The sequence below is a fragment of the Trachinotus anak genome, unplaced genomic scaffold (assembly GCF_046630095.1).
Source record: "Trachinotus anak isolate AG129_WGS33_773 ecotype Australia unplaced genomic scaffold, CSIRO_AGI_Tana_v1 ptg000015l, whole genome shotgun sequence".
In the NCBI taxonomy this organism is placed as follows: Eukaryota; Metazoa; Chordata; class Actinopteri; order Carangiformes; family Carangidae; genus Trachinotus; species Trachinotus anak.
The window spans coordinates 6,084,085-6,108,090 of record NW_027273866.1 but is presented as its reverse complement, the minus strand read 5'-3'; the positions used below and the strand labels follow the sequence as shown (position 1 = coordinate 6,108,090).

Below are 24,006 nucleotides of genomic sequence, written 5' to 3'. Positions count from 1 at the left end.
CTGTCACAACATGAATGGACAAAGCGAAACGTCACTTTTATTCTGAAACGTTGCGTTAACTCAAATGGTTTTGCGGGATGTTAGTACCAGGTGTGTGGCTGTTAACTTTAACAAATCGGATATGTTGATGGTTTTACCGGACTGCTGGTATAAAGGGATAACGGGAGATTCACCGGATAGTTTTTTTTCTTTCTTTGTTGGATATATTATGCTTTGACTCAGAAATGCAAATGACTGACGTTAGCTAATTTTGCTACACTAACGTGACGCTAAGACTTGACGTTAAACCTCGAGATTTAAGTTAACGTTTGTAGTGACAGCGTAAAGTCTGTACGTTCATACGTCAGGTGACATTATGAGAGAGTGTATTTGCTCTGTCTGAACATAGTAAATTGACCTAGCTGGCTATTTGCTCTCTTTCTGTTTTGGCTTTTGTGTTGACTAGGTCACACAAGACCACACAACTATTCGCGTAGCGTTACTTAGCCTTGCCTAACTCTAAATTCAGGGCTCTCCCGCTATCTGGGCTCTCAGTTATCCTACTATCCTGTCCTGCTTCGTTTGTTTTATTAAGACGAGTCCATAGTGGAGCTTCCTTCTTAATACTTCTCCCCCATGCTGCTTGGCTGGTACTTCACCAGTGACAATAAATCCCCATTTGTAAACTTGTGGTCAAACTGCTAGCCCAAGTTAAATTCATGTCAACAAATCTGCCTTAAAGTGACAAGTGAGTATGTTATTTTTCGATGCAGAAATCCAAGCAACCACTAGATGTCACCCTTGGGTATCTTATGGAATTTTACTTAACTTTCACTTGATGTCCCTTTTATTTTCCTGTCATGTGAAGATGTCTTCATTAGTGGCCTATGAGGATTCAGAGTCAGAGGATGAAGCTCTGGATCAAACAGAAGGGGGAGCATCAGCCTCTGTCCAAGCTGGATCTTATGGACAAAACCAAGAAGTTGTGATGTGTAATAGCTCAAAGGAAACACCCAGTCCTCAAAGTTTTACCCCTAACCCTGAGCAGGCAGTGTTTGAGTATCATGGGAGTATCTCAGACAGAAGAGTTTACTCACTACAAGCCCATTTACAGCCACCGAACTGTTTTGACAGGAGCAGGACAGCACAACATAAGAATTTTAAAGATGCTGCATTTCCTCCTAGTTTACCTGCAACTCAGGGGAAGATCTTACCACTGCACAGTGTTTCTCACATGTCACAAAGCTTTGGTGATAGGACGAACCCAGCAAAACGACAGAGCACTGTCCCCTCTGGTGTCAGGCCGTACATTCCCAAGAGACAGAAACTTGCCACTTCAGTCAAGGCAGTGGACCAAAAGTATCCAGCAGAGCAAGCCATGGGGAATCAGACCAGGGAAAGCCAAATTCTCTCAGATGTGTCGGCGATAGTGAAGCCGTATCTTGCTCACAAGCCTGTCACAGCAGGGATACCAAGGAAACTTCTGATGAGCCTGGGAGGCCACCAGGGCCCGGTCAACACAGTGCAGTGGTGTCCTGTGCCTCATCTGAGTCACCTGCTGCTGTCCGCTTCCATGGACAAGACTTTCAAGGTAATAACAACTAGAATAATGTATTCTCTTATTATTCTCTTCTCTTATTTAATTCAAACTGGTTTATGAAATCCAAGTTATAGCTATTAGTTTTAGTTCAATGCAATAAAATTTGTCATCCTTTCTCAGGTTGTCTCTTACGTATACCTGGTGGTCTGTAGCACAAAAGTCCATTTATCAGTATAGTAACAGGCAGGTGTCAAGCGCATCAAGGAGGTCTAAGAAGATAATCACTTTACCTGACATTCAGCGTAATTGGCATGGTGTTACAGGCAGGGAGATAATATCTGCCCCACTGCCTCAATCTATAGATGCACCGTAAACCCCCTTCTTTAGAATAATATCTGTCACTGTCAGTTGAATGTATGTCAGGACCCATGGGACTTCCTATTTTTTCTCCCTCTCCCTCCCCGTCTCTCTCTTTCTGATTTCCCCCTCCCCCTCTTTTTCTGTATTTCACACCAGGAAACAATCCCTCATTTCCCTACTGCAAAGGTCAAGCAATGCAGGTGTCCTCCAGTGACTAAATATTTCTATCCGAGTGCGAAATCACCTAACCCACCAATATCCTAAGAGGACTCAGAATAATTAATATTTAAATATGCATGAGATCATTTGCATAATCACACAAGTGCAGCAATATGGCAGCCACCTCTTCTGGCTCCTGGAAAGGGCTGTTTGGAGCGGAAGGTGGAGACTTGTAAAAAAGGGGAAGAAAAGACTTTGTTGTTTGTATGCAAGGAATTTTTTTCTTCTCTATCTCCAGCCGCTGAACCCAGTGTTCTCTGTGAAACCAGTAGATAGAGGAGCTTTTGATGCACTTTTACTTATCTACATAAGTGTTTTCAAATGGTATTTTTTCCCTACAAGTTCATACTGAGCTCAGAGATCAGTATTCAGTTATGGCATAAAAGTTTCAGTTGTCATAGCAGCATGTATTTTGGTTTGTTGGAATCAGACTTGGGAAAGAGAATTGACTTGATATTGCAAGACGCTATAATTATAATGTTGTATTTTATGTTTCTGTTGCTTTTTTAAATAATACACAATAACATTATTGTATTTTAAGTTTCAGGTGTTTTTAAAATAATATATATTACATATTACACTGAACAGTAGTTCAAAGTTTTATTCGTACAATGTACAGTAAGCCATGACTAGGCAGGAGGGAAGCCAAAACTATTAATGATATTGTGAAAAAAAATGTATATGGCAGGAAATACTGCAGTATTCAATAATACCGAATATCAGCCCAATCCCAATAACAACTGCATTTTATGGCCAAAAATATTTGTTTCAAATATGATCGTTGCTGTTATAACATGACACCTCAACACAGTTCTGGGCAACAGTTTATCCACTCTTCTAAATCAACATGCAAAATACAGTACAATAAAGTGCAGGTAACCATAGCAACAGTCCTTTAGTTTCTTACAGTGTTACCCAGTTAATAAAATCTAAGCATGGATTATACTAAGTAGAACCTTTGAAAGAAGTAGGGCTGTAACTAAAAATTATTATCATTATTAATTATTTGTAGATTCATTGATCACTTGCTTATTAAAAGGCAGCCTAGGACTGCAGCTAATTAATATTTTCATTAATTAATTATTCCAATTAATCTACAGATTATAGTCTCTATTAATTGTTTAATGTACAAAATGTCAAGAAATTGTAAAAAAAAAAATAACTATATGCCCTTCACAATTTCACAGAGCCCAAGATGACATGTTGAAATTGCGTTTTTGTTCTTATGGTCCAAAACCCAAAGATGTTCTGTTTAAAATTATATAAAACAGAGAAAAGAAGAAAATCATCACAACGGAAGAGTGGGAACCAGTGATTGTTTTGCATTTTTGCTTGAAAAACGACAAATATCCCAGACAGTTGTGAAAATATGGCATTGTTTATTGTCTTCATAATCGCTTGCCATGCATTTTATTGAAATACTGTAAAGCAATATTGATTATGTCTTTGAGCACTTTGACAACAGCATTTCTGTGCTGTTTGGCTGAAGACAAAGAGGGGGCACACTCTATATAAAGTCTTGACACTTTCCTCTTTGTGGTAGTATTTCTTCACCAACACCCTTCAGGCCTCCGACTCCTCTTCCTCCATCCTGTCTGTCACTTCCTCAGAAGCAGAGTCTGACTATTATTATTCCAGCCTGTTTGCAGCTGTCGTCACCATGGCTACAGCAGGTGTAAGGCAGCAGTTTTAAGTTGATAACACGAATACCAATTTAGTTTTAATTACTGAGAGTCATTTAAGACGCAGATTACCCCAATGAGTCATCTGCGAGAATCCGCTCAGCATGTCTGTTAAGTGGCCGGTAAAATTAAGGGGGATGCAAATAAACAAGAGCTCAATTTCACCCATGCACAGGTCTCACATTGTGTTGGATTATTGCAATTGTGTGTGGATTGAATGGTGTTGTTATGGTGCATAATCATTAACGCTGTCATTCATAGGGAGCAGCCTGGAGAGAGAGCTTAAACAACATGCTACATTGTCAGACTTGTTATGTAAAAGTCTGTGCTTAGTTTAAAGCTTTTGTGACTATAGATTCTGTCATCAGTGGCTGTTTAACAGATTTTCATGTTGCCTTGAGATGGCAGTGTTTCCCTAAGCCTAAGATTTTACAGAGAATTGGTGTAGCCTGTTGCGCAATGAATGGAAATATTCTTAATAGATGCATCGCTCGAATATTTAGCTTTTTAGCAATCAAAAGTGTGAGTCTCTGTCTCTGTTTCTCTCTTTGTTACTTGTTTTTCACCCTGGAGGCATCTCTGGCATTCTGTTTGTTAAACTACTGCCTGCTGGATTGATATGTCTCTCTCCCCCGTCCATCTTTCTTTCCCCGCCTGTCTCCTGTGAGAGCTGTGACACAGTACTTCTCAGTGTGTTTCATATGCTGTATGAAGGAGTCATCTTTAATAATGAAACACAGAAAGAGGCAGAGAGGGATCTGCAGCGCAGATCTTCAAAGTTCCTCTGTGGCCATGGCAATGCCGGGGAAGTAAAGAATACTTCATCATTAGTGTAATACCTCATCTCAATGGGCACCAGACCACCCACTAGTTTTTAGGCTGGGCTTCAGGGAGAATCTTTTGTCTTGTGACATGCCTGACAGAAAATCATTTATTTTTATCAGCCCAGAATCAGATGAAAAACATGTTACAATATTGACCAGCCGGTTTGCCAAGTGATCTTTTTTGAAACACAAAAACTTCACACCAGTGATTAAAAACAAAGCCAAAATCAACAATAGAACAATCTGGCAGATTAACACCTCATTCATGAATCAGTCAGCTTTTTTTAGGCCCCCTTTTGTACTTAATTCACACTATGATATCACATTTTTAACCGGCAAAGTGTTAGATAGCAGTTATGGCGACCACAACAAACAGAAGGCGGCTGGGTGCTTTTCTCTTCTGCTCTGTCTCTAATCAGAGAAATCTCTAATAGTACAAAACCATTAAAGCCATTACATCCCACAGGGCACTGATTTATAGACATGCTCAAAGGTAATTAGTTTAAATAATTAATCACAAAGGTCGCTTTTGCTTTTAAATCCTGCAAATAAGCCTGATTTGTATACGTATTATGCCAATTTATCCGGCGGCACACAGAGTAATCTCATTTTGTTTCATTACAATAGAAGTCATGTGAGCAAGGCTTAGATTACATCTTTCTCAGCTTTGACAAAGAGACAGACTGCTTTCACTAATTCTCATTTGCACAGGAAAGATTTTCAGCACTGGGGGACACGTTACATGCATAATTTGTAAAGGCATAGCAACATTTTTTTCTTTTCGTCTTTTTGGTGGGGAGAGCAGTGTCCGCCAAGTCTGATCCACAGTATTTGATTCTTAAGAAACTTGAAACCTCATCCAAAGAATGCCGGTCCTTTCTTCTTGTTTGTGTGAAGGAAGCACAGTGTGTCAGTGCCGTCTGATGTCTCCTCTTTTCCACTGCTTCTATCTGTCATACTGCATATTGTTACATTAGGTGTCTGTTTGCTGTATAAAGGATGCAGGGTTCAGTGTAACCTTTTAGCCTTTCAGCACACTTACAGCACTTTTTGCTATCACATACCTCATTCTTAAACTTATAGAAAACGCATCCTCCAAAGACTAAGAACATATAAATCACATCTTCATAATCATTCTTCTATTCTGGATTTCACAATTGCTCATTACTCGACACCAGTTCTTTTCAGTAGAAGTTGTTCTATATCACACCCCCTGTCTTCCATGCAGTGGAGGCAGAACAATGAAAGCTTTCTTCCAGAACTATTTGAGCTTGTACTCAGTCAGTAAAAAAAAATGACTTTGTTGCTGCAGTTGAGGTGTATTTGTGACTTTGGCTTGATGCGATGTGACCATGTCTGGCAGGTGTGGGATGGAGCAGAGAGCGGGCGATGCCTCAGGGTTTACACCTGCCATTCAGGAGCTGTGCGTGATGCCTGTTGGACCCCCTGCGGGCGACACCTTCTCACTGGCTCATTTGACAACACGGCTGTGATCACAGACGTGGAGACAGGTGAATAGCAACACTTCTCTCTGCAGGTTTGAAGAACACAATGTCACATAACAAAGCATTAGATTTACTTTTTGTAAAAAAGTATGTTACTGTATTTGTCCTCAACTGAACTAAATATTATATACAATTTTACATGTGTCTACAGTCCAGTGCTTCTCACCTGTGGCTCAATACATTGAACCAGGACACCTGTGTTGTGCTTCTCTATTTTCCTCCAATATTAAGAAGGTTATGGTCAAAACATCTTATTGCTTGTGTTGTGGGAAAACAAAACTTCTTGGCAACTTTACTTCCTACTTTTAAAGTTGATATAGTAATTTATGTGTGGACTGACTTTAAATTGCCTTGGGCACCAAAACCTGTTACAAGCCCATTGTACAAATTACAAAGCTCTCTCTCGCTCTCTCTCCTGGTAGTCGTGACCCATTTCAGGGGCCGCCACCTTCAAAATCTGCATTTTTAGAGTGAATACATCATAACTGGCCAACTAACCCATTCCAAAGACTCCCAGCCAAGAAATGCTGGCCTCTTTTCTCAAAATTGAAATGAAACAACTGGTATTCCCCTTTAAGCCTGTGGTATCCCAGCCACTTTTTAACCTGTGCATATAACAGTTTACCACAGAGTTTGTACAATAGTAATATGCCTTCCATGTGTCATCCAATGTATGTGATTGTATGATTTTAAGGGTAAACATGAAGTGACCAACAAAGCGTTCCTCTGTTTGTTATTGTTTTATTGTGTTATTATAAAATACCTACGTCTATAATTATTATTTGCATTATTTACACATCGCAATTATAGCCCCTAAAATGGCACATATCACTCTCTTTATGTCTCTCTCTCTCTTCTGGTATCTCACACTCATATCACACACTGACAAACACACACACACATGGTATATGCCTAAAAAAGTATTCTTTAGTTATGAAAACCTTTTCTTGTGTAGACATTTTTGTCCATCAACAGTAAGCTTTGAGCCAAATTCACAGGCTCGCTGTTTGCAAGCCCTTTGTGTGTTCAGTTGTTTCAGCAAGTAAAATGACATGAACTCATTTCCTCCATCTGAATTAATATTTACTTTTCTTGACACCTGAAATTCAAAATGTTTGTCCATGTTTTTGTCCATTCTGTCCATTCACCAACATATAATAGTGACATACACACACAGAAAAAGACCAGATAGGCTCAACCGAATGAGCCAACATACAATAGACATTGTTTCGAAGCCCTGTGGCATCTACATCTCCAGGGTCAACACATTGCTGTGATGACTTGCTGCCGTATGCACTTCCCCTCTCAGCATGTCTGTCAATACTGCCAATAAAGCCTACCGGATAATAGCTTGGCCAGCCCATTAAACACACAGGCAGCTCCAGGAAGGGGATCAATAATGGATACATCACCACAGGAGCAGCCACCATGACCTTATACTGAAACGTCACCTACCACAACCATAAACAAACAAATGTTTATTTTGGTCTTATACTTTGGTAGCTGCAATTGCCTTGCTCAGCACTGCTGGAGGTCCTAGTAGGGGCAAACTAACAGCTTTGAAGGAATGTCAGATGTCCAGAAAGCCCTCACACATCAATCCTGCAACAGTCTTTCTATTTTTTAGTGATATTTTACTATTCTTATTTATATTCCTACTGCTGTTATTACTTATTTGTGTTTGAAATTGAATAAACCATATTATTTCTGAGGAAGAGGATGTGCAGATGTGTGCTGGCATGACAGAGCAATAAGCACGCATTCCTTTCGTAGTGTGAGATGAAGAAAATTCAATTTAGTTGCATATTAATATGGGAGTTAGGAGTTTCAGCTCAGTTTCTGCTCAACTGTGGAGCAATTTAATGTGGTGGAGCTAAGACTAAGGCACCAGCACCAATCATGCTCGATGAGTGAACAGAACATGGAGGCCAAGCTGCATGTATAATTTGCCTCATAATGATTTAAATACAGACCGACATAAGTGTAGTTCTCATCACATCATGGTTAGTATATTTCTTTTATTTCTGACACATATACGAGGCTACACCAAGGTGTTGGCATGATTATGACAGGGATACTGAGGGATCTGAGTGTTTGTCGGCTCATTGTCAGACTGTAATCAGGATTAAATTGATCTTTACATACTTCACAATACTGCTGTGCCTCTCAACTCTAACAAGGAAGGCTGCTGGACCTATTCTGCTCAATTGAGCAAGAGTCTCGTAGGACACCTGACCCCTTATTTCACCACAGTATACCTAACCAAATAAGTGCACCAATCGGTATGTTTACAGAGAAATGGAGTTATAGGAGAACCTGTGCATTCAGAATAGTGTGTGGGCCCATTTTCCTTGGCCATCTTTGAAGTTGTTCCTGTGTCCAATTTAATTTGTAGAATCTTACATCCACTCCCAGTGGGCCACAGGCAGGCTGTCACAGCTGAATAGCAATAGTAGAGAGAGCGGAGGATATAGGGAGGGAGAGCAGGTTAAGAGGCATATTGCAGCGAGAGAAAGGTAGAGGAGAGCAAGAATGCAAGAGAAAGAAATCAAAAGAGGCAGAATAAATTCAGAGAGAGAAAAACAGAGAGAGTAGGAGTTGGGGAGTGGAATAAATGAATTTCATCTGGAGGGCATTAGTATGAAGTGGCAGCTGTTGTCCAATGCTTTCACGGCTGTCCTTGGAAAAGCTGATTGGTGGAGGAAAATATTCCCGTATGCCCACAGGCTGCCACAGGTTGATGTGTCAGATCATGCATGTGTATGCAGGACTTGAGTCTTCTGTCCAGATCCCCTTCAGGCGCTGGCAGAAAGGAGGTTGTCCTTGCTTTCCGAAAACCAATAATACACAAAGATAGTGCCAGTACTGGAGTGGGCTTGTGTATTGTATTTCCACCTCACGTTGCCTTTGCAGAATCATATTTGCTGAATGTCGCCACAACAATAGTTTGGTTGTAAGATGGAATTTCACTTTATTGCAAATGCATTACTTTCAAAGAGGAGCTGCAAGCTACACACACCAGTAGTGCGAAGACAAAATACCGAGTCATACTGTGATGTTAGGGCTGGCGTCATCTCACAGAAAATTGTTTGTTTAAAACATATCAGTACTGTATCTATTTGACCCAATTGGCAATCCAATGCAAGAGAAGTGGCCAGAGGCTTTTAGCTCAATATTGTGAACTGGGACAGGGGTTTGTTTTATGCATCATTGTTTTTACACATTTAATAGTAATAACTCCAGCAAAAAAAGTCATTTTAACTTGAGTGAATTTAACATAACTTAACTTGAATGGATTTTCTTTGATATTTTTCATTTTACCAAAACACCTCATTCATACTTTCAGGGAGGTAACCAGTACAATATGGCTGGATAAACGCTGGAGACTTATGCATTGCACGCCAGGAGCAGTAGCACAGACAGACACACACACACACACACACATACACACACACAGACTCATTTACTCCAAATGCCACCGGCAGGCTTATCTGCATTTTGACCTAGTTTGAAAGCTGTATTTTACAGTGGTTACCTGCTTAGTTGCCACACGTTTTACCCTGTTATGTGACAGGAAAAAGAAGCAGACCCTTGTTTGAAAATGTTTAAAACCCAGACTGGTCTTTGGTGCATTTATATCATACATTAGTGAAATTACTTTCAACAATGAAAACATTTGTAGGTTTGTAACATAACTATAGCAGCAACATGAAGTAGGAAGTGCAAGCAGTGTTTTGAAGCTGCTTAACACTAATTTTTAGTTTTTATTGTTCTGTCTCCCTACTCCCCCCAGGAATTATGTTTTAATACCTTTGTAAATATCTACAGTATTTAGCACAGTTTGCAGTTGTGACACCCATAACTCTTAATGGGGAAAAAAAATGATGAGTGATGCTTACACTTTGAAAAACCCCCAAATATGCAGACTTTGTGCACTGACTTTTAAATGGAAGAGGGCTAATTAAGCACATGATAATTACAATGCACAAACATACTTTTACTTTGTTTAAGAAGTAAGTCTGTGTTTGTGGATGCATGTTGTGGCAATTGATGTGAAAGCTTGGTACTGCCTCACCATGTTTTCTATGGATAGTCAGGCCAGTTGCTGGTTGTATATTTTTGTCCAGTTAAATTCCAGTTGTCTTTTTGCCTGTGGTTCCTATAATGTTGTAAATTTTGAGTATTGTTGATGTCATAATCATTAGCTATAAAGTGTCTCACTGTCACTATACAATAAGTCTTGAAGCTCTCTTTGTTTATGACACTCGCTGTGCAGTGTTGAAGGAAGCACATGAAAAAAAAAAAAATTCTCACCTTCTCCTTTACCAGGACTCAGCACATACTAAATGTGAAATATCTTTAAAGATACAAATTAGTTACAAACATGGCTTATTAAGACTATTTCCCAAATATTTTTTGGATATGACAAACCAAGTAATGTCTCTCTAACCTTTCCTTATGTGCACTGACAGCAGCCTGCTTTGGCGGATGTGGTAATGAGGCAGAATATCCACTTCATCCTGCTTCCCTCTGCACTAAGGGGCTCATCCCTGCTGTCCCAATCACCCCTAACATCCTCCTCTCTGTAGTCCGCCACTGTGTGTCAGCTCTACAGTATGATCACAGTTCTTTCAGGACTACAAAGTAAACTATAGCAAGGGAGGGACAGATCACTGCAGTCTTCCCTTATCTCCCCTCTCAAAAGCAAGCTAATTAATCTTGCTTAATTAAAACATGACAAGGCCCTATTTATTATGAGAAGAATGTTGATTTCTCATCGTCTTGCCAAACATGAGTTTCAAATCTCGACGACAGATCTTCTCCATATCGCTACGGGTAAGCCAATTAAGCTGGAAGTGTGAGCTTCACGAAATTGCCTGTTAAAACTTGGGATCAATGCAATCAAATGTGGGAGCGAGCTAGTCCACCATTAAGCGAAAGAATGTCCATTTTTGCTGTTCTTTATTAGCTGTGACTCATTCTTCCCTTCTAAAATGACTTGGTAGGAAAATCCTAGAACAAGTGTGTAATGAAGTGTGTTTTTTTTTTTGTGGGTTAACTGCCTAAGACTGTTTTGGATGTGGTCTTTGTTGTTTGTTCGATGAATTAATGAGGAGCTGTCGAACCCTGAGGTATACTGCTTTGCATAGCCTTTGACGGAGCTGCTGGCTCATCGTCTGGCTCCTCGTGTAGCCCTCTTCGTGCTTTCCCAGGAAGCTAATTTTTGGTCACACCCTGTCAGACTTAATTATATTTAAGCCCCTCAGTGTTTTTGTTTTGCTTTTAAGTGTGACATTTTTTAATTGATTTAGATAAAGCTGCCTCCAGCCAAAACAGTTTTCTACATCGCTACAGCTTTGTCAGATTAGATTATCTTTTTGTCTTGAGAGATTTTTAAATCAAGTACCTTCTCAGGGACTGATAACTATGATACGACAGGCAGGCTGTGGCAAACCTGCTCCAACCGGCACACTAAAGCGTCAAAATCCATGCAGTCATTTTGGTAAATCCTGTCACCCACCATCATTACAGTGCTATGTCAGTGCTATGCTACAGACTCACAGTTCAGTTGTTGAACTGACCTCGGGCATCTAATGATAAAAATAAAAGCTTTATTTTATCACAAGGAACTCTCCACGCTCTCTTGTGAGATTATGTGCATCTTTTTTTGTGACAGACATGTGATCAAAACCTGAAGCCTTTACACAGGCATAGCTGCTGCCTCTGACCTGAAATGATCACAGAAAGCTTCTCATCTCTTTTAGTTCAATGTCATTCCCTCATGAATTTCAGAAGGTTCTCTGAGTTGGGAACACTATCTTTGGCAGCAGCTTACAGCAAGATTTACTGTATCTTTTTATTAGTGAGCTTGTTCTTGAATCACTCGGTTTATCAGCAAATGCGATGGCACAATTTAATTAATTACACACAATGTTTACTGCACAGGAATCTAATGGGCCTGGGTCCTCACAGTGAGCTCAATTAATAAACCAAAGAGGAGTTTGAGCAGAATTTGAGTCTGGCGGGGAAATGTTGTTGAAATTTATGTTGTGTTTAGTTTAGTCTTGACAGCTGAGAGAGACAATTAATCAAGTTAATCAAGCTTTAAATGCAGAACAAACAGCAACAGTTTGTCTGAAAACATTATTTAAAAGTCTCAATCTTTTTATTCTTTTTGAATCTATAGAAGATTATCAAAGATGGGAAGACATCATGAAAGCAAAGAAACTTTAGTTTTACTGATAATACTTAAGATTGATTTTTATAATTTTTAATGTTTTATTATTATATCTGACATGAAGGGGTACTGTCGGAGGTTATTTGAAAATATTTTTAAAAAATTTTAAAAATTAGACTAATCAGGAAAAAGTAAAGGGAAATCCACTGTATATATAAATTGTTCTTGTCATACAAATACAACTTTTATCACAAGATGTAACATATTAAACAGATATCTTGTTTTTTCCATCATACTTCAGTTAGTAGTGCATAATCCAAGGGTTCACTATTAACAAAAGCTGCTAAGATTTATTGTTTCAAAGAAGCATTGATCTTGTTCTTTCTTTCTCTCTCTCTCTCTCTCTCTCTCTCTCTCTCTCTCTCTCTCTCTCTCTCTCTCTCTCTCTCTCATTTCTTCATGTCTACAGGGGAGCAGGTAGTTAAATTGGACAACCAGTTCAAGGTGATGTCTGTGGCCCTGCATCCCAGCAACCCAGATGTATTCTTGTGTGGAGGTTACAGTTCAGTGGTGAAGGCCTGGGACTCTCGCAGCCGCAAGGTCAAACTTATTAACCTCCTTACAGTTTATCATTTTTATTGACTGTGGTTCATGGACTATTGTTTGACCTTAATAAATCTAAGCCATGTAGGCGTTGAACACATGCCCCTCATTCACATCTCCCTCCTACACACTCAGATTTACACAGCAGCACAAACAAGATAGTCTACATTTGGCCCTGCACAGTGACCTGTGCTATATTTCACTAAAAAGATCATATTGCCGCAAACGCATATGAGTAACACTGCAGGTTTTCTCACTAATAATTCCAAGCTAATTTTAATTTCATTCAAGACTCATAAATTGTTCCCATGAACCTGCAACCTAATATTGCTATTAAGCTTAATGGGCTCTTTTATATGGTAATCCTATTCACTTCCTCAGAATCTGAATGCTCACATGTAATTTTTCCCCTTGGCAAACTAATTCGTTTCCTGGCAGGGTTTTAGACTTAATACAGCTGGGATTGCTTCTGCTAGTAGGTGTCAGTGTGAATAGCAGAGTGAGTACAGACCAGTTCTCAGCAAATAGGTTGTTAATGCTGTAGCATCCTGGCTGCCTGTCAGTCTTAGCCCTGGGCTGTGTGTTTCTTTCGCTGGGGTGAAATTACCCCACTAGATGAAAAAGGCCTGAGACCAGCTCACCCACCCACAGGCACAAAATTAAAGCTCTCTGAGGTCTGAAGTCTCGCCAGAGGGACTCATGAGGTTGAACTGGATGAATGGGATTGCTCTACTATGTTGTGTTAAAACTTCTTGTAAAGTGCAAGTGTTGTGGTTAAAGTCACAAAGTAGAAGAATAACAGTTAAAGTTGTAGTTAGGGGTCAAAAGTTAAATTGTCTGATGTAGAGTGTAGCCGCTTGCCACTCGCCCAGCGGCTCTGAAATTAAACCTAATGCGATCAAACACTGTGTGAAAATCTGGTCTGATAAGACTGGTCCAACAAAGAAAGGCATGAGTAAACTCTTCTCCTCAGTTTATGTTATGACTGATCGAATCTCACCATTTCATATCTTCCATCATCTCTTCTCTTCTCTTAACCGAAACAAGTTGTAAGATGCCACAAGTATCCATGTCCATGTGGGTCAACAATACATTGTTTTTCCTGTGGCTTTTGTTTTGGTGTTGAGTCTAAATTTTGTTATTCATTTTAAACCTTTCTTCTCAAGATCATCATCATGATATATTTTGATCCACTCCAATCTGCACAAGCCTCTGGTTTGAGAGCAGGAAACAGGCAGGAATCAGTTGGTTACGATAACTTTCAGTTATTGTAGGTGCTTATGATAACCTGTTAGCACTGTTGGCATGAATAAAAGTTTTACTGAAATAAAAAAAAAAGTTCTTTTAGCCTGATATATTTAAAAAAAAAAAATTTGATTAATTAATTGCTGAAAAATATCTAAGACAGGAGCAGTGTTTCAGAGGTCTGTAACTAGGTACTGCTCCTCTGAGCTGAGTGCCATGAACAACATGTATTCAATCAAGAAGTACTGCGCTGTAAAACCACAGTACTTTTACAGCTTCAACACTAATTCTGATTAAATTAAATGGCACTAAATGTACTGAACGTGGTATACACAGTATAACTACTTGAGATTCTTCACACAGTAACACTTCCCACTACATCATAGTTTGAACTGCTTTTCTCCATTTTTTTTTTCACTCTGAATTTTAAATAGCTTGATGCTACTTTCTGTGTGTGTGCATGTATATGTGCGTGTGTTTCCAGATGGTGAAAGTGTACAAAGCAGGGATCCAGCAAACCTTGGACATCCTGTTTCTGAGAGGTGGTGTGGACTTCATAACAAGCTCTGACTGTGTGAGCAGGGACTCTGCAGATCGCACCCTCATCGCCTGGGACTACCAGACCACAGCCAAAGTCTCCAACCAGATCTACCAAGTAAGGAAATCTGTGTGTGAATAAAAAAAAAAAAAAAAAAAGAAGTGGGCCCTTAATAAACATAGTGCTGTTTGGCACAAATCATCAAATAAAAGGCTTAAAAGTGGTTTAAATTCTAACAGGCAAATCACACTTCCCATTTAATGTAAAATCCATGAAAATGTGTGAACCTCCTGATGGGAAACAAGTTGGTAACGAGGCATGTGGAACTGGCATATTGTGACTGTTACACAGTGCCAAGTGTGCGCTCGAACGAGTGCCACCTATTTTAAACGTGTGTTTCTCAAATTGTGTTTTTTTTTTGCTGATCTCTGAATCAGTGTTTCTGAAGTTGAATTGGGAATTTATTGTACAGTACCAAAGTTTTAGGAGACCTGCAAATTCTCCATACTACTCTGAATATTAATGAAAGGAAGGACAAAATACCAGGAATTTCATCTAATGCTTTACAACACAATCCCTTACAACACAAAGTGGGGACTCAGAAATCACCATATTAGACTGATTGCATTACATTATTAAGTGTTTCTGTTACCTTGTCCACCCACTGCACCTCAGAACCGAAAGCTTTTTCAAATTAATAGACTAGTTAAAATGCAGTTGACTCCATGGTTAGTAACAGCAAGAAAAGGTCAATTGAAGAATTAATTTCCCCTCTGGATTTTTCCTTCCGCTCATTTGGCCACCAGGAGAGATACACGTGCCCGAGTCTGGCTCTCCACCCGCTGGAGGAGTCCTTTGTCGCCCAGACCAATGGGGACTACATGGCAGTGTTCTCCTCCCAGCAGCCCTATAGAATGAACAAGAGGCGGCGATACGAAGGACACAAGGTCAGTAACGACTGTTGCCTCGGGGGGGGGGGTTTCAGAGGGCCTGATCAATATAAAAAGCGCTGCAGTTGGATACACACACACACACACACACACACACACACACACACACACAAACAAACAACTTCAGCACAAAACTGTGCAAAGCCAGAATAAACGTATACACACAGATGAAACACTCATCATAACCTATACCACAAGTAGATCTATAGCCTCCAGCATTTCCTCTATAGTCCCCTTCCCCAAAACAAACACACTAAGGACAATACAATATTTCCACTGAGGGCAAAACAGCAGAATATGACTGTAGGTCATAAACATCACTGACAACATGCTGAGCTGCTCCTGTGGTGTCTGGATTTTTGATTCAAGAAAAATACAAACGTGGACAGGAAATAAGTTGATGTCTCAGACTCCACAACCTGTTTTTTTCCATTGTTGGTGACCCTGAGGTACAAAACACAACAAAAATTTCATTTTTCTTTTTCATCTTTTCTTTATTATATACTGTTTTGAAGCAAACAGTTAAAACAGTATACATGTGTCTGAAGCCAATCAATTTATCGCATTGATTATAAATACTTTATTGCAGTCTGGATGCAAATATCAGTCATCAAATCATATGGTTTGTGTCTGTCTCACATGTTTATTTGGATGTGAAAGAGTTATTAGTCCCTGTAATCATTTCTTCTCTACACTAGCCCAGTAGAGCCCTGACCCTGTGTAGAATAGATGGGGAACAATATCAAACTTCTGTCCTTGATCTGTCTGTCCTTCTGTCCAGCCAAAGTTACAATGAGCCTTTAGCTGTCTGAGTTGGACAAATCAATTGGTTATCCTCAAAAATGAATCTTCTTATGATCATACTGCCTCTTTGTGTTTCCCAGGGATGTTTCCTTGCTGAGCTACAGTGGAGAGATAGTAACACCATTCTGCTCCTGCATTGTTTTAGTCATCTGCAAGTTACATACTATTGAATTTTTAACCACAGCAATATATTTAATAACATTTATTTTGATGTCAAAAATACTCAAAATACTCATCAGAATTCTGAGGATATGGGATTTTGATTTTGTTTGCAAATTTGTCTCAGTGCCTCATTTTTTTTTACCTCCTGTAACCAGGCTAGTGGGTTGCAATATGGACAAAATCCTCTGTCTTAGAATATCTAATTTTACATTATTGATATATACTCATTTAGTGAACTGTATTGCATCATACAGAGTTTTCGTTCTTTTATTAGCCTAGCCTCATTGATATATATAGGGTGGACAAAATAACACCTATCATATTGCAGTATAGTTAAACAGCACCATAAAGTACAGTCTCCAAAATGACTTGAAGTGGAATCAGCACCACTCTGAAACACAAACTGAACATTATAACCTTCATGAAAGTATGATTTATAGTAGGGCTGTTGCATTAGACTGCATTAGTTTTAGCTTGGTGTACCTAATAAACTGGAGAGCGAGTGTGTATTGACATATCAGGGTATATAAAGCAGAGTATATTCACTGAGCACAAGTGCTCTTTTCCAGGAACATCCTGTTCCACCTACATTCAGACCTCTGAACAGCACAGTCTTATTACAACCCACTGAAGTAGCCAGGGTCCTAAGTGCCTTGTTCAAGGACACCCAGAGCTGATAACATGGGATAGTCAAGTGTACCTCTTTTACTTCCTCAACACAGTTTTATTCTGCTGTTCCAAGCATTAAACTGGCAACCCTGTGATCACATGCACATTGCTTCTTTAACATTTCAGCTGCCCTAGTCTGTAATCTACTGGATCACAATACACTTATCCTGCAGAAATGGCTCCTGGTTGGAGGTCAATGCATCATAATAAATATAATATATTAGATATATATTTTTGTCCTAGGTGGAGGGATATGCAGTGCAATGTGAGTTTTCTCTGGATGGAACTATCCTGGCCTCAGGGAGCGCCACCGGCTCCGCTCACTTCTACGACTACCACAACGCTAGGATGCTGCACACTCTCCGCGCCCACAGCCAGCCTTGTTTGTGTGTGTCTCAGCATCCTGTCCTGCCCGCCACTGCGGCCACCTGCGACTGGGCTGGTGAGATCAAGGTCTGGCGCTGAGGACTGTGATAAAAGTTCCAAGATGTAGCAGGTTTGCCAAGAGTGACTTGCCAAGGCTTTGTTAAGCTGCAAACTCATGTGCACATACATCTTCAAGACTATATCCCTTGTAATTTCTTGGTATAAGATGATGTGAAATTCTGTCTCCTGCCTTTGGAAAAGAATATTTTTACACTGTGTATTTTGCAATGTTTTTGTATTATTGTTTAATTTTAAAATTTCTTTTGGAAACCACCCACATATTCATACAGCTTGATCTGAACTGATGATGGCACAAGAACAGTCATTATTGTGTAAATCTTAATGTAAACATGTTATTCATATTTGGCCCATCTTGTATTGTTTTAATATCCTGAAATCAGGTAAAGTTACACTGCATGAGAACAAAGGAGGTTTCTTTACAATTCAAAGAGTGAACTATTGTTATGAGTTTTACCTACAGTGGTGGGCGGTGAGAAAGCAGTCTAGCTGCACACACACACACGATCTCACTGCTTTTATATTCTGCTCCCCACTCCAAATACAGCAAGGGAGATTATGATCATTATTATCATCATCATCATCACGTTCTTAAAGTTTTTGTCAGAACAAAAAAAAATGTCTGAGCATTTTCTAATCAGAATTGTTTTTCATTGAATGTTCTGCATTCACATCACTTTCCTCTGTGGCCTTTTGTTCTCTCTGGCTCTAATATGACATTTCCTTTCACACTGACAGCTTAGAGCATCACACAGATGACCAGAGATCTTAAAACTTAAGGGAAAAAAATAGGTCGAAGTCTGTCAAAGCACTGCCAGGTTCTTCCACAATCCTGCCAGTCAACAACAGAGCAGTTACGTGCAGACAGAAGCGTGTGATCTTTATTCAGTATCTTGTAGAACAGTCGTTAAAATACACGCTGTTGTTTGGCAGTAAGGGAAATTCTAATGGTTCAATACTTTGTTCCCTTTTTCCAGCCCCTGCGGTTGTTTACCCTGTAGTTAATAATAGTTACATTGACATCGTAATTGTCTTTAGGGCCACTAAGCGAATTCCACACGGGTAAAAACTGCTGCTGTTTGTAGTGGGTGCTATGTTGTTGGTTTTTTTTTTAGTTATCTAGCAAGTAGAAGATCCTTGTAAAACCTACAATCAGACACAGGAGAGAACGAAACAACAATGAAACTCAAAAGTGAGACAAAGATTAAAGAATGAACTTCAACCAAAGGTCATCTCATTATCTATTATTAACTATTATTGTGATAGTTAAATGCAAAAACAGTGATATATTGGCAGTTTAAAAGTGTGTGAGGAATCTTGGGAAAATCACTTCTGACAACTCACCTACACATCAAGAGTATGGAAGTTTAGGAAAAATCTTAATGTCACCAGATTCCCTTGAAATAACAATAACTCTAGAAATTTGTTCTTAAAAGGAATAGAAGTTTTTGGTCCATGACAAAAGACAGGCATGACAAACTCAACTCAAAAAACAAAGAGACAAAACACTTTACACTAACTGCAACACTTCCCCAACTGATCACTGCTAATCACACTGACCTTTGCAAACGAGGAAGAAGTTGAATTGGATGTTGGCTAGAATGACTTGTATCTTGACAGGACAACAAGCAACAACTTCCAAGGAATTAAGGATGAGATAAAGACAAAGTAACACAAGGAGCGGCTCCAATCAGTCAAGGAAAATCTGGACATTTCTAGGATCTTCAAGGTTCAAGGTGCAAGGTCCTGGAAATAAGTAAAGTAAAATAATATCTGCAGAATTCTACGATGTATTTCCCAACAGCCATCTTTATTAAATAAATAAACATACAGCAAAAATATATAACCATGCATCAGACAATACATGTTGACATTTAGACAGCTGGCCTGTTGTTTGTGGAACAGGACTGGAGGTAGGACGGGACAGAAACACTTCAGCCTCTTCATTCAGGGTCAAAACATTAAATAAATATAACAACAATTGAAAACTGGATAAAAAATATACATAGTGTAGTAACAACTGTGTATGCAGTATCTATATCTCTTTTTATACATTATATCCACCACAAAAATACCATATATCCTCTCAATCCCCCTGTACAGTGGTTACATTTTTGATTGGAGACTTGTGGCGTGTGGTGGTGCAGTTTCACCCTCATAAACATGACAAAGCCAAAAAAAAAAAAAAAAAAAAAAGAAGCAGTTTTAAAATCTTAAAAAACAGCCTTAAGCCAGTTCCCAGATCTGCAGGAATGGGAGAGGTAGAAGCATGGCCCTCAAAAAAAAATCTATGCATGACTGCTCAAGGGCAAAGCTGAGTTCCCGTTATTTAGCTTATACATGTCGCTATCCCTTTCAGATCTATAGAGCTACACAGGCAGGAGGAAATCCTTTAAAAACCATCATGCCAAACTGGTGCACAGACACTGGAACTTTGTACTTTTGATCCCATCTATACTAGTAACATAAGCAAGTGGTAGCATGATTGCGGGGCAGCAGGGCAACCTCTCTGCAACTCTTTATCTAACATGAAGTACAGGACAGCATCTTCTTTGCCACTTTCTCTGTACATGTCTATACACGCTTTGCCTATTTTCACAGTGTTTCCTTTAAAATAGCCTAATTGAGCATGCTGGTTTAAAAACAACACACTTGCTATACATTTTGTCTTTAATCGGCTTTGTTTCTTACTACCTGTTCAGTTAACTTTCCTGTCCTCCCTTTTGCGCACACATTGCAGATCTGCCAGCTTGCCTGGAGAGTTTTCCAATTAATCTCTGCTGAAACCTAGAACAACCAGCACTTTTCTTTTGGTTTGTGTAACTGGTGCCAACAGTGTTGAGGAGCCATGGTAGAAATTCGGCAGCACGTCTCTGATTTCTAAACAGGGATTAAGTCTTGTCATCTTTAATTAACACTAATTTAAATGGAGAACTCCGCTGAAAAATATCCCCAGACTAAGAACATACATAATCCTCCAAAAAAACTGGCCGTGTGTGTGTTCTTTGACAGGAAGAACGAACGCTGTATGTAGTAACAGTAGTGACAGTAGCAGTAGTGATTACGTACAGTAACGATACAGCAGATATAGACTATATACACTGTTGTTAGATGCTGTAAAGGAGACCATCCAGTCCACTAAACAGGATTAAGGCAGTTTCACAAGTGTCCTGGTATAACAGTGACTACTGTGCAGTTCAGTCTCAGACTTGATCTTGTTTTGATATAAAAATAAGAAAAAATCCAACTGAGTAAATCCTAAAAATCTTGAAGCTCATCTGAATCCTCAATATATTACTCTTTAATTCATGTGTAATCATTTCTACTGAATGTGTACATTGTGGTATTTGTACATTTCTGGCAACCAACTGTAATTGTGTCATAGACTTGTATATAGATTTTTTTTTTTAGAACTATTATACCAACAAACAAAATCAAGGGTTCTTAACTGGATCTAACGTGGAATTTTTTATCTTTTATGCAGCCAATTTAAAAATATTTATGAAACATATTGCTTATAGTAAGTGGTGCTTACAGATAATGTCCCTATGAGAAACAGTTTAGCTGGAAATATGTTTTGCCATCTTATTTATGTGCATTATACAGCATGCATTTTCTTTAAGAGAAAATAAGGAATGGATAAATCTTTGTAAGAGCTTGTAGTTAGCAGGGTCCACTGTACATAATAGATAACCTCTCCCCTACATTAGTAATTATTGTTACTCCATTGCACACATTTTGTCCATTATCTGTACTGTATATATTAAAGCAGGGATTAATTGTCTTTTGCTGGTTTTACTAACAGTTCTCAACACCAAAAAAAAGCAAACAGCACAGTATGTTCATGGGTCTGTGCTGAATTTCTTAGGGAGTATGGTTTTATCTCAGTGGCTCTAATTGTCATCATCTCTTAACATACTGAATAGCTGCTCTCAGGTAGCTACACTGCATCATGACACACAATAGAAAAGTTGTTGCAGACTGCATGAAACGTGCCTTGGCTAAGAGATACATAAAACGGCAACATCTTAATACCCCATCACACCATGTATGTTTGCTGCAGGGAGACATACAGTACAGTAAGTTAGGAATCATCATTATCATCATCATCATCATGCATAAAATGAAAAGCTCTCTGTCTTCGTTCAGTTCAGCAGTGTACCATATAGCTGTGCCTTGGTCAAACTGTCCTTCCTCGTCAGTCCCGTGCTGCCAAATTTTTGGTATCTTGGAGAGGTCTTCTTTGGGAGCGCAGGGCCGATGCTGAGAGCGGAGCTGGAGCTTGGGCGAGGCCGGACGGTTGGTCGGGGGGTAGGGTAATGTTGAAGGCTTGAGGCCTCGAGGGAGCTTTGATGTAAGGACTCAGCTGAGCTGTCTGCACTCAGATTTACATAGTCCTTCTTGGTGCTGCTTCCTGCCATCACTCCTCCACTACTCTCCTTGTCTTTAGAGCTCCCTGAGAGGAAAAGACTGCACTCAGAGTCCTGACTGTCATCCTTGGCTCTATACAGCATAGAAGTTTTCTCCTGCTTACGATGCTCTATAGGTTTGGGACTGCGGCTGGGTGAATGGGAACCCAAAGCAAAGCATTGGTCCAGCATGCGGCTATGGAAGACGTCATCTCCTTCTTGGAAGCTGCTGTAGAGAGACCCCTTGACCTTATTGGAGGGGCCCATGGCAAAGTGGCACTCAGAGGAACTGTACGGAGAGACCCGCCCTGTGATGTCACGATAGGAAGATGAGAAGGTGTTGATGTCTTCCACACTGAGCTGTCTCCAACGGCTGCTCAGGTCATCCTCAGAGACCTGGACGTCACCTCGACTGTCATGACCTCCGCCCCGAGCCAGGCCCAGTCCAGTTGTGGATCCCATACTGTGAGAAGAGGCCAGGCGAGGGGTGCTGGAGTGGTATGGTTCACTGAAGCATGAAGCCGTCCTTGTGTATGCTGGTGAGGTGCCCTTTTGCGGGCTCCTGGAGGTCACCATGTGCTGGATGCTGTGGGACTTAGGGAAGCTTGGGGCGTCTTTATCATATGAAGACATGCTTTTGCGCTCATAGTCCCCACTTCCACCATCTCGCCAGTCCATGTAGAGCCCCTGGTGGGAGGAGGATAAGGTGCTACTGGCAGTGCGCCCACACCCAGTGCTAACTCCTCCTTTTTCATCTGATGCAAGGCTGAAGCTGGAGTAAGAACTGGAAGCAGGGAGGCTGCCAGTGCCAAAGTCGTCCTGGTGGTGGAAGGAGGATGGAGGTTCATGGTGGGAGAAACTTCCAGAGTGGTAGGCCTCTTCATCTGGGTTGCTGTCTGTGGAGTTCTGGGCGTGGAGTTGAAGCAGTCCAGTGCCATGAAGGTCGACGCTCTGCCTGCGCTCTGTGTCGTGCCATCGTTCAGGGCAGTAGAGGGCTGTATCGCTGCAGTACAAGTCAGATGTCTTATACGAAATGCGGCGGTTCAGGTGATCAGTGCTCCCTGTTCCTGTAAGAAAGTCTCCTTCCTGCGGCTGTGGGCTTGGTGATCGTGTTACAGGGCAACTGCTTCCTGGTTCCGGCTTCTCCAGTACCTTTGCAATTATGGACGTGGGCACGGCGTCAGAGTAATTGGAGTGGCACATTGCCATGGTGGCTCCACTACCCCGATTATGTTTCTCCATGTGGGAACTGATGCGCTCCTGGAAATCCAGCGGCAGCTGGAAAACAGATATACAACGAGACAAAAGAAACTTGATTAAGATGGGAAATTAAAGGAAAAACATACACAGATCTGTTTTGTTGAAATTGTGACTGCAGAGTGAGCCAGTCTTCAGATTATGCCAATTAAGCTCTAAAAAATTCCTTAACAGTTTTTTCTTAATTATTTATTCAATCAACTTGATGTATAAATAAATTCTATGCTTTCTGTGTCCGCACTGAAGGTTATTTTTTGTTCAAGGATTTCAGTCTATGGTTCTGGTTTAGTAAGGAATTAATTCTCACAAAGCCCACACGGTCCAGACGAGTTCACACATGCCAGGGGAGTTGCACAACTCGGTCCTCCTAATGAACTTGTCAGAAAATTGCCAGTTCATTTATTTATTTACTTTGTCCCAAACACTATAATGCTTTCCTTTTTGAACTATTTTTTTTCTGTCATTCCATAAAAACAAATGAGGATATTAATAGTATAATAAGTTGTTCACATCTTAAGTTAAATTAAATATTTCTTAGATATACATAAATATTTCCTCTTTCCAAATGATCTCTCCTCTGCTCTCTCCCAGCTTTTCTCAGTCTCTCTTTCTCAATCTTTTCTTCCTCTCTTGCCGTG

General features: G+C 40.0%; 2 protein-coding genes across 8 annotated transcripts in view; one reads left to right on the top strand and one right to left on the bottom strand.

Annotated features, from left to right (window-relative positions):
• Positions 1–60: 60 nt before the first annotated feature.
• wdr25 (WD repeat domain 25) lies at positions 61–21,486 on the top strand. The gene is made up of 7 exons (XM_071499002.1): positions 61–727; positions 848–1,570; positions 5,968–6,115; positions 12,757–12,887; positions 14,620–14,790; positions 15,480–15,620; positions 17,502–21,486. Exons 2-7 carry the CDS (start codon positions 848–850, stop codon positions 17,721–17,723), a joined length of 1,536 nt encoding a protein of 511 aa, XP_071355103.1. The 5' UTR covers positions 61–727; the 3' UTR covers positions 17,724–21,486.
• LOC139633366 (brain-enriched guanylate kinase-associated protein) overlaps positions 19,492–24,006 on the bottom strand; it is a 60,907-nt gene continuing 56,392 nt past the window's right edge. For all 7 annotated transcript variants that reach the window (XM_071498995.1, XM_071498999.1, XM_071498996.1 and 4 more), the window contains one exon: positions 19,492–23,389. In XM_071498995.1, coding sequence (XP_071355096.1) covers positions 21,848–23,389 — 1,542 coding nt within the window. In that variant the 3' untranslated portion in view covers positions 19,492–21,847. The remainder of the gene's footprint in view (positions 23,390–24,006) is intronic.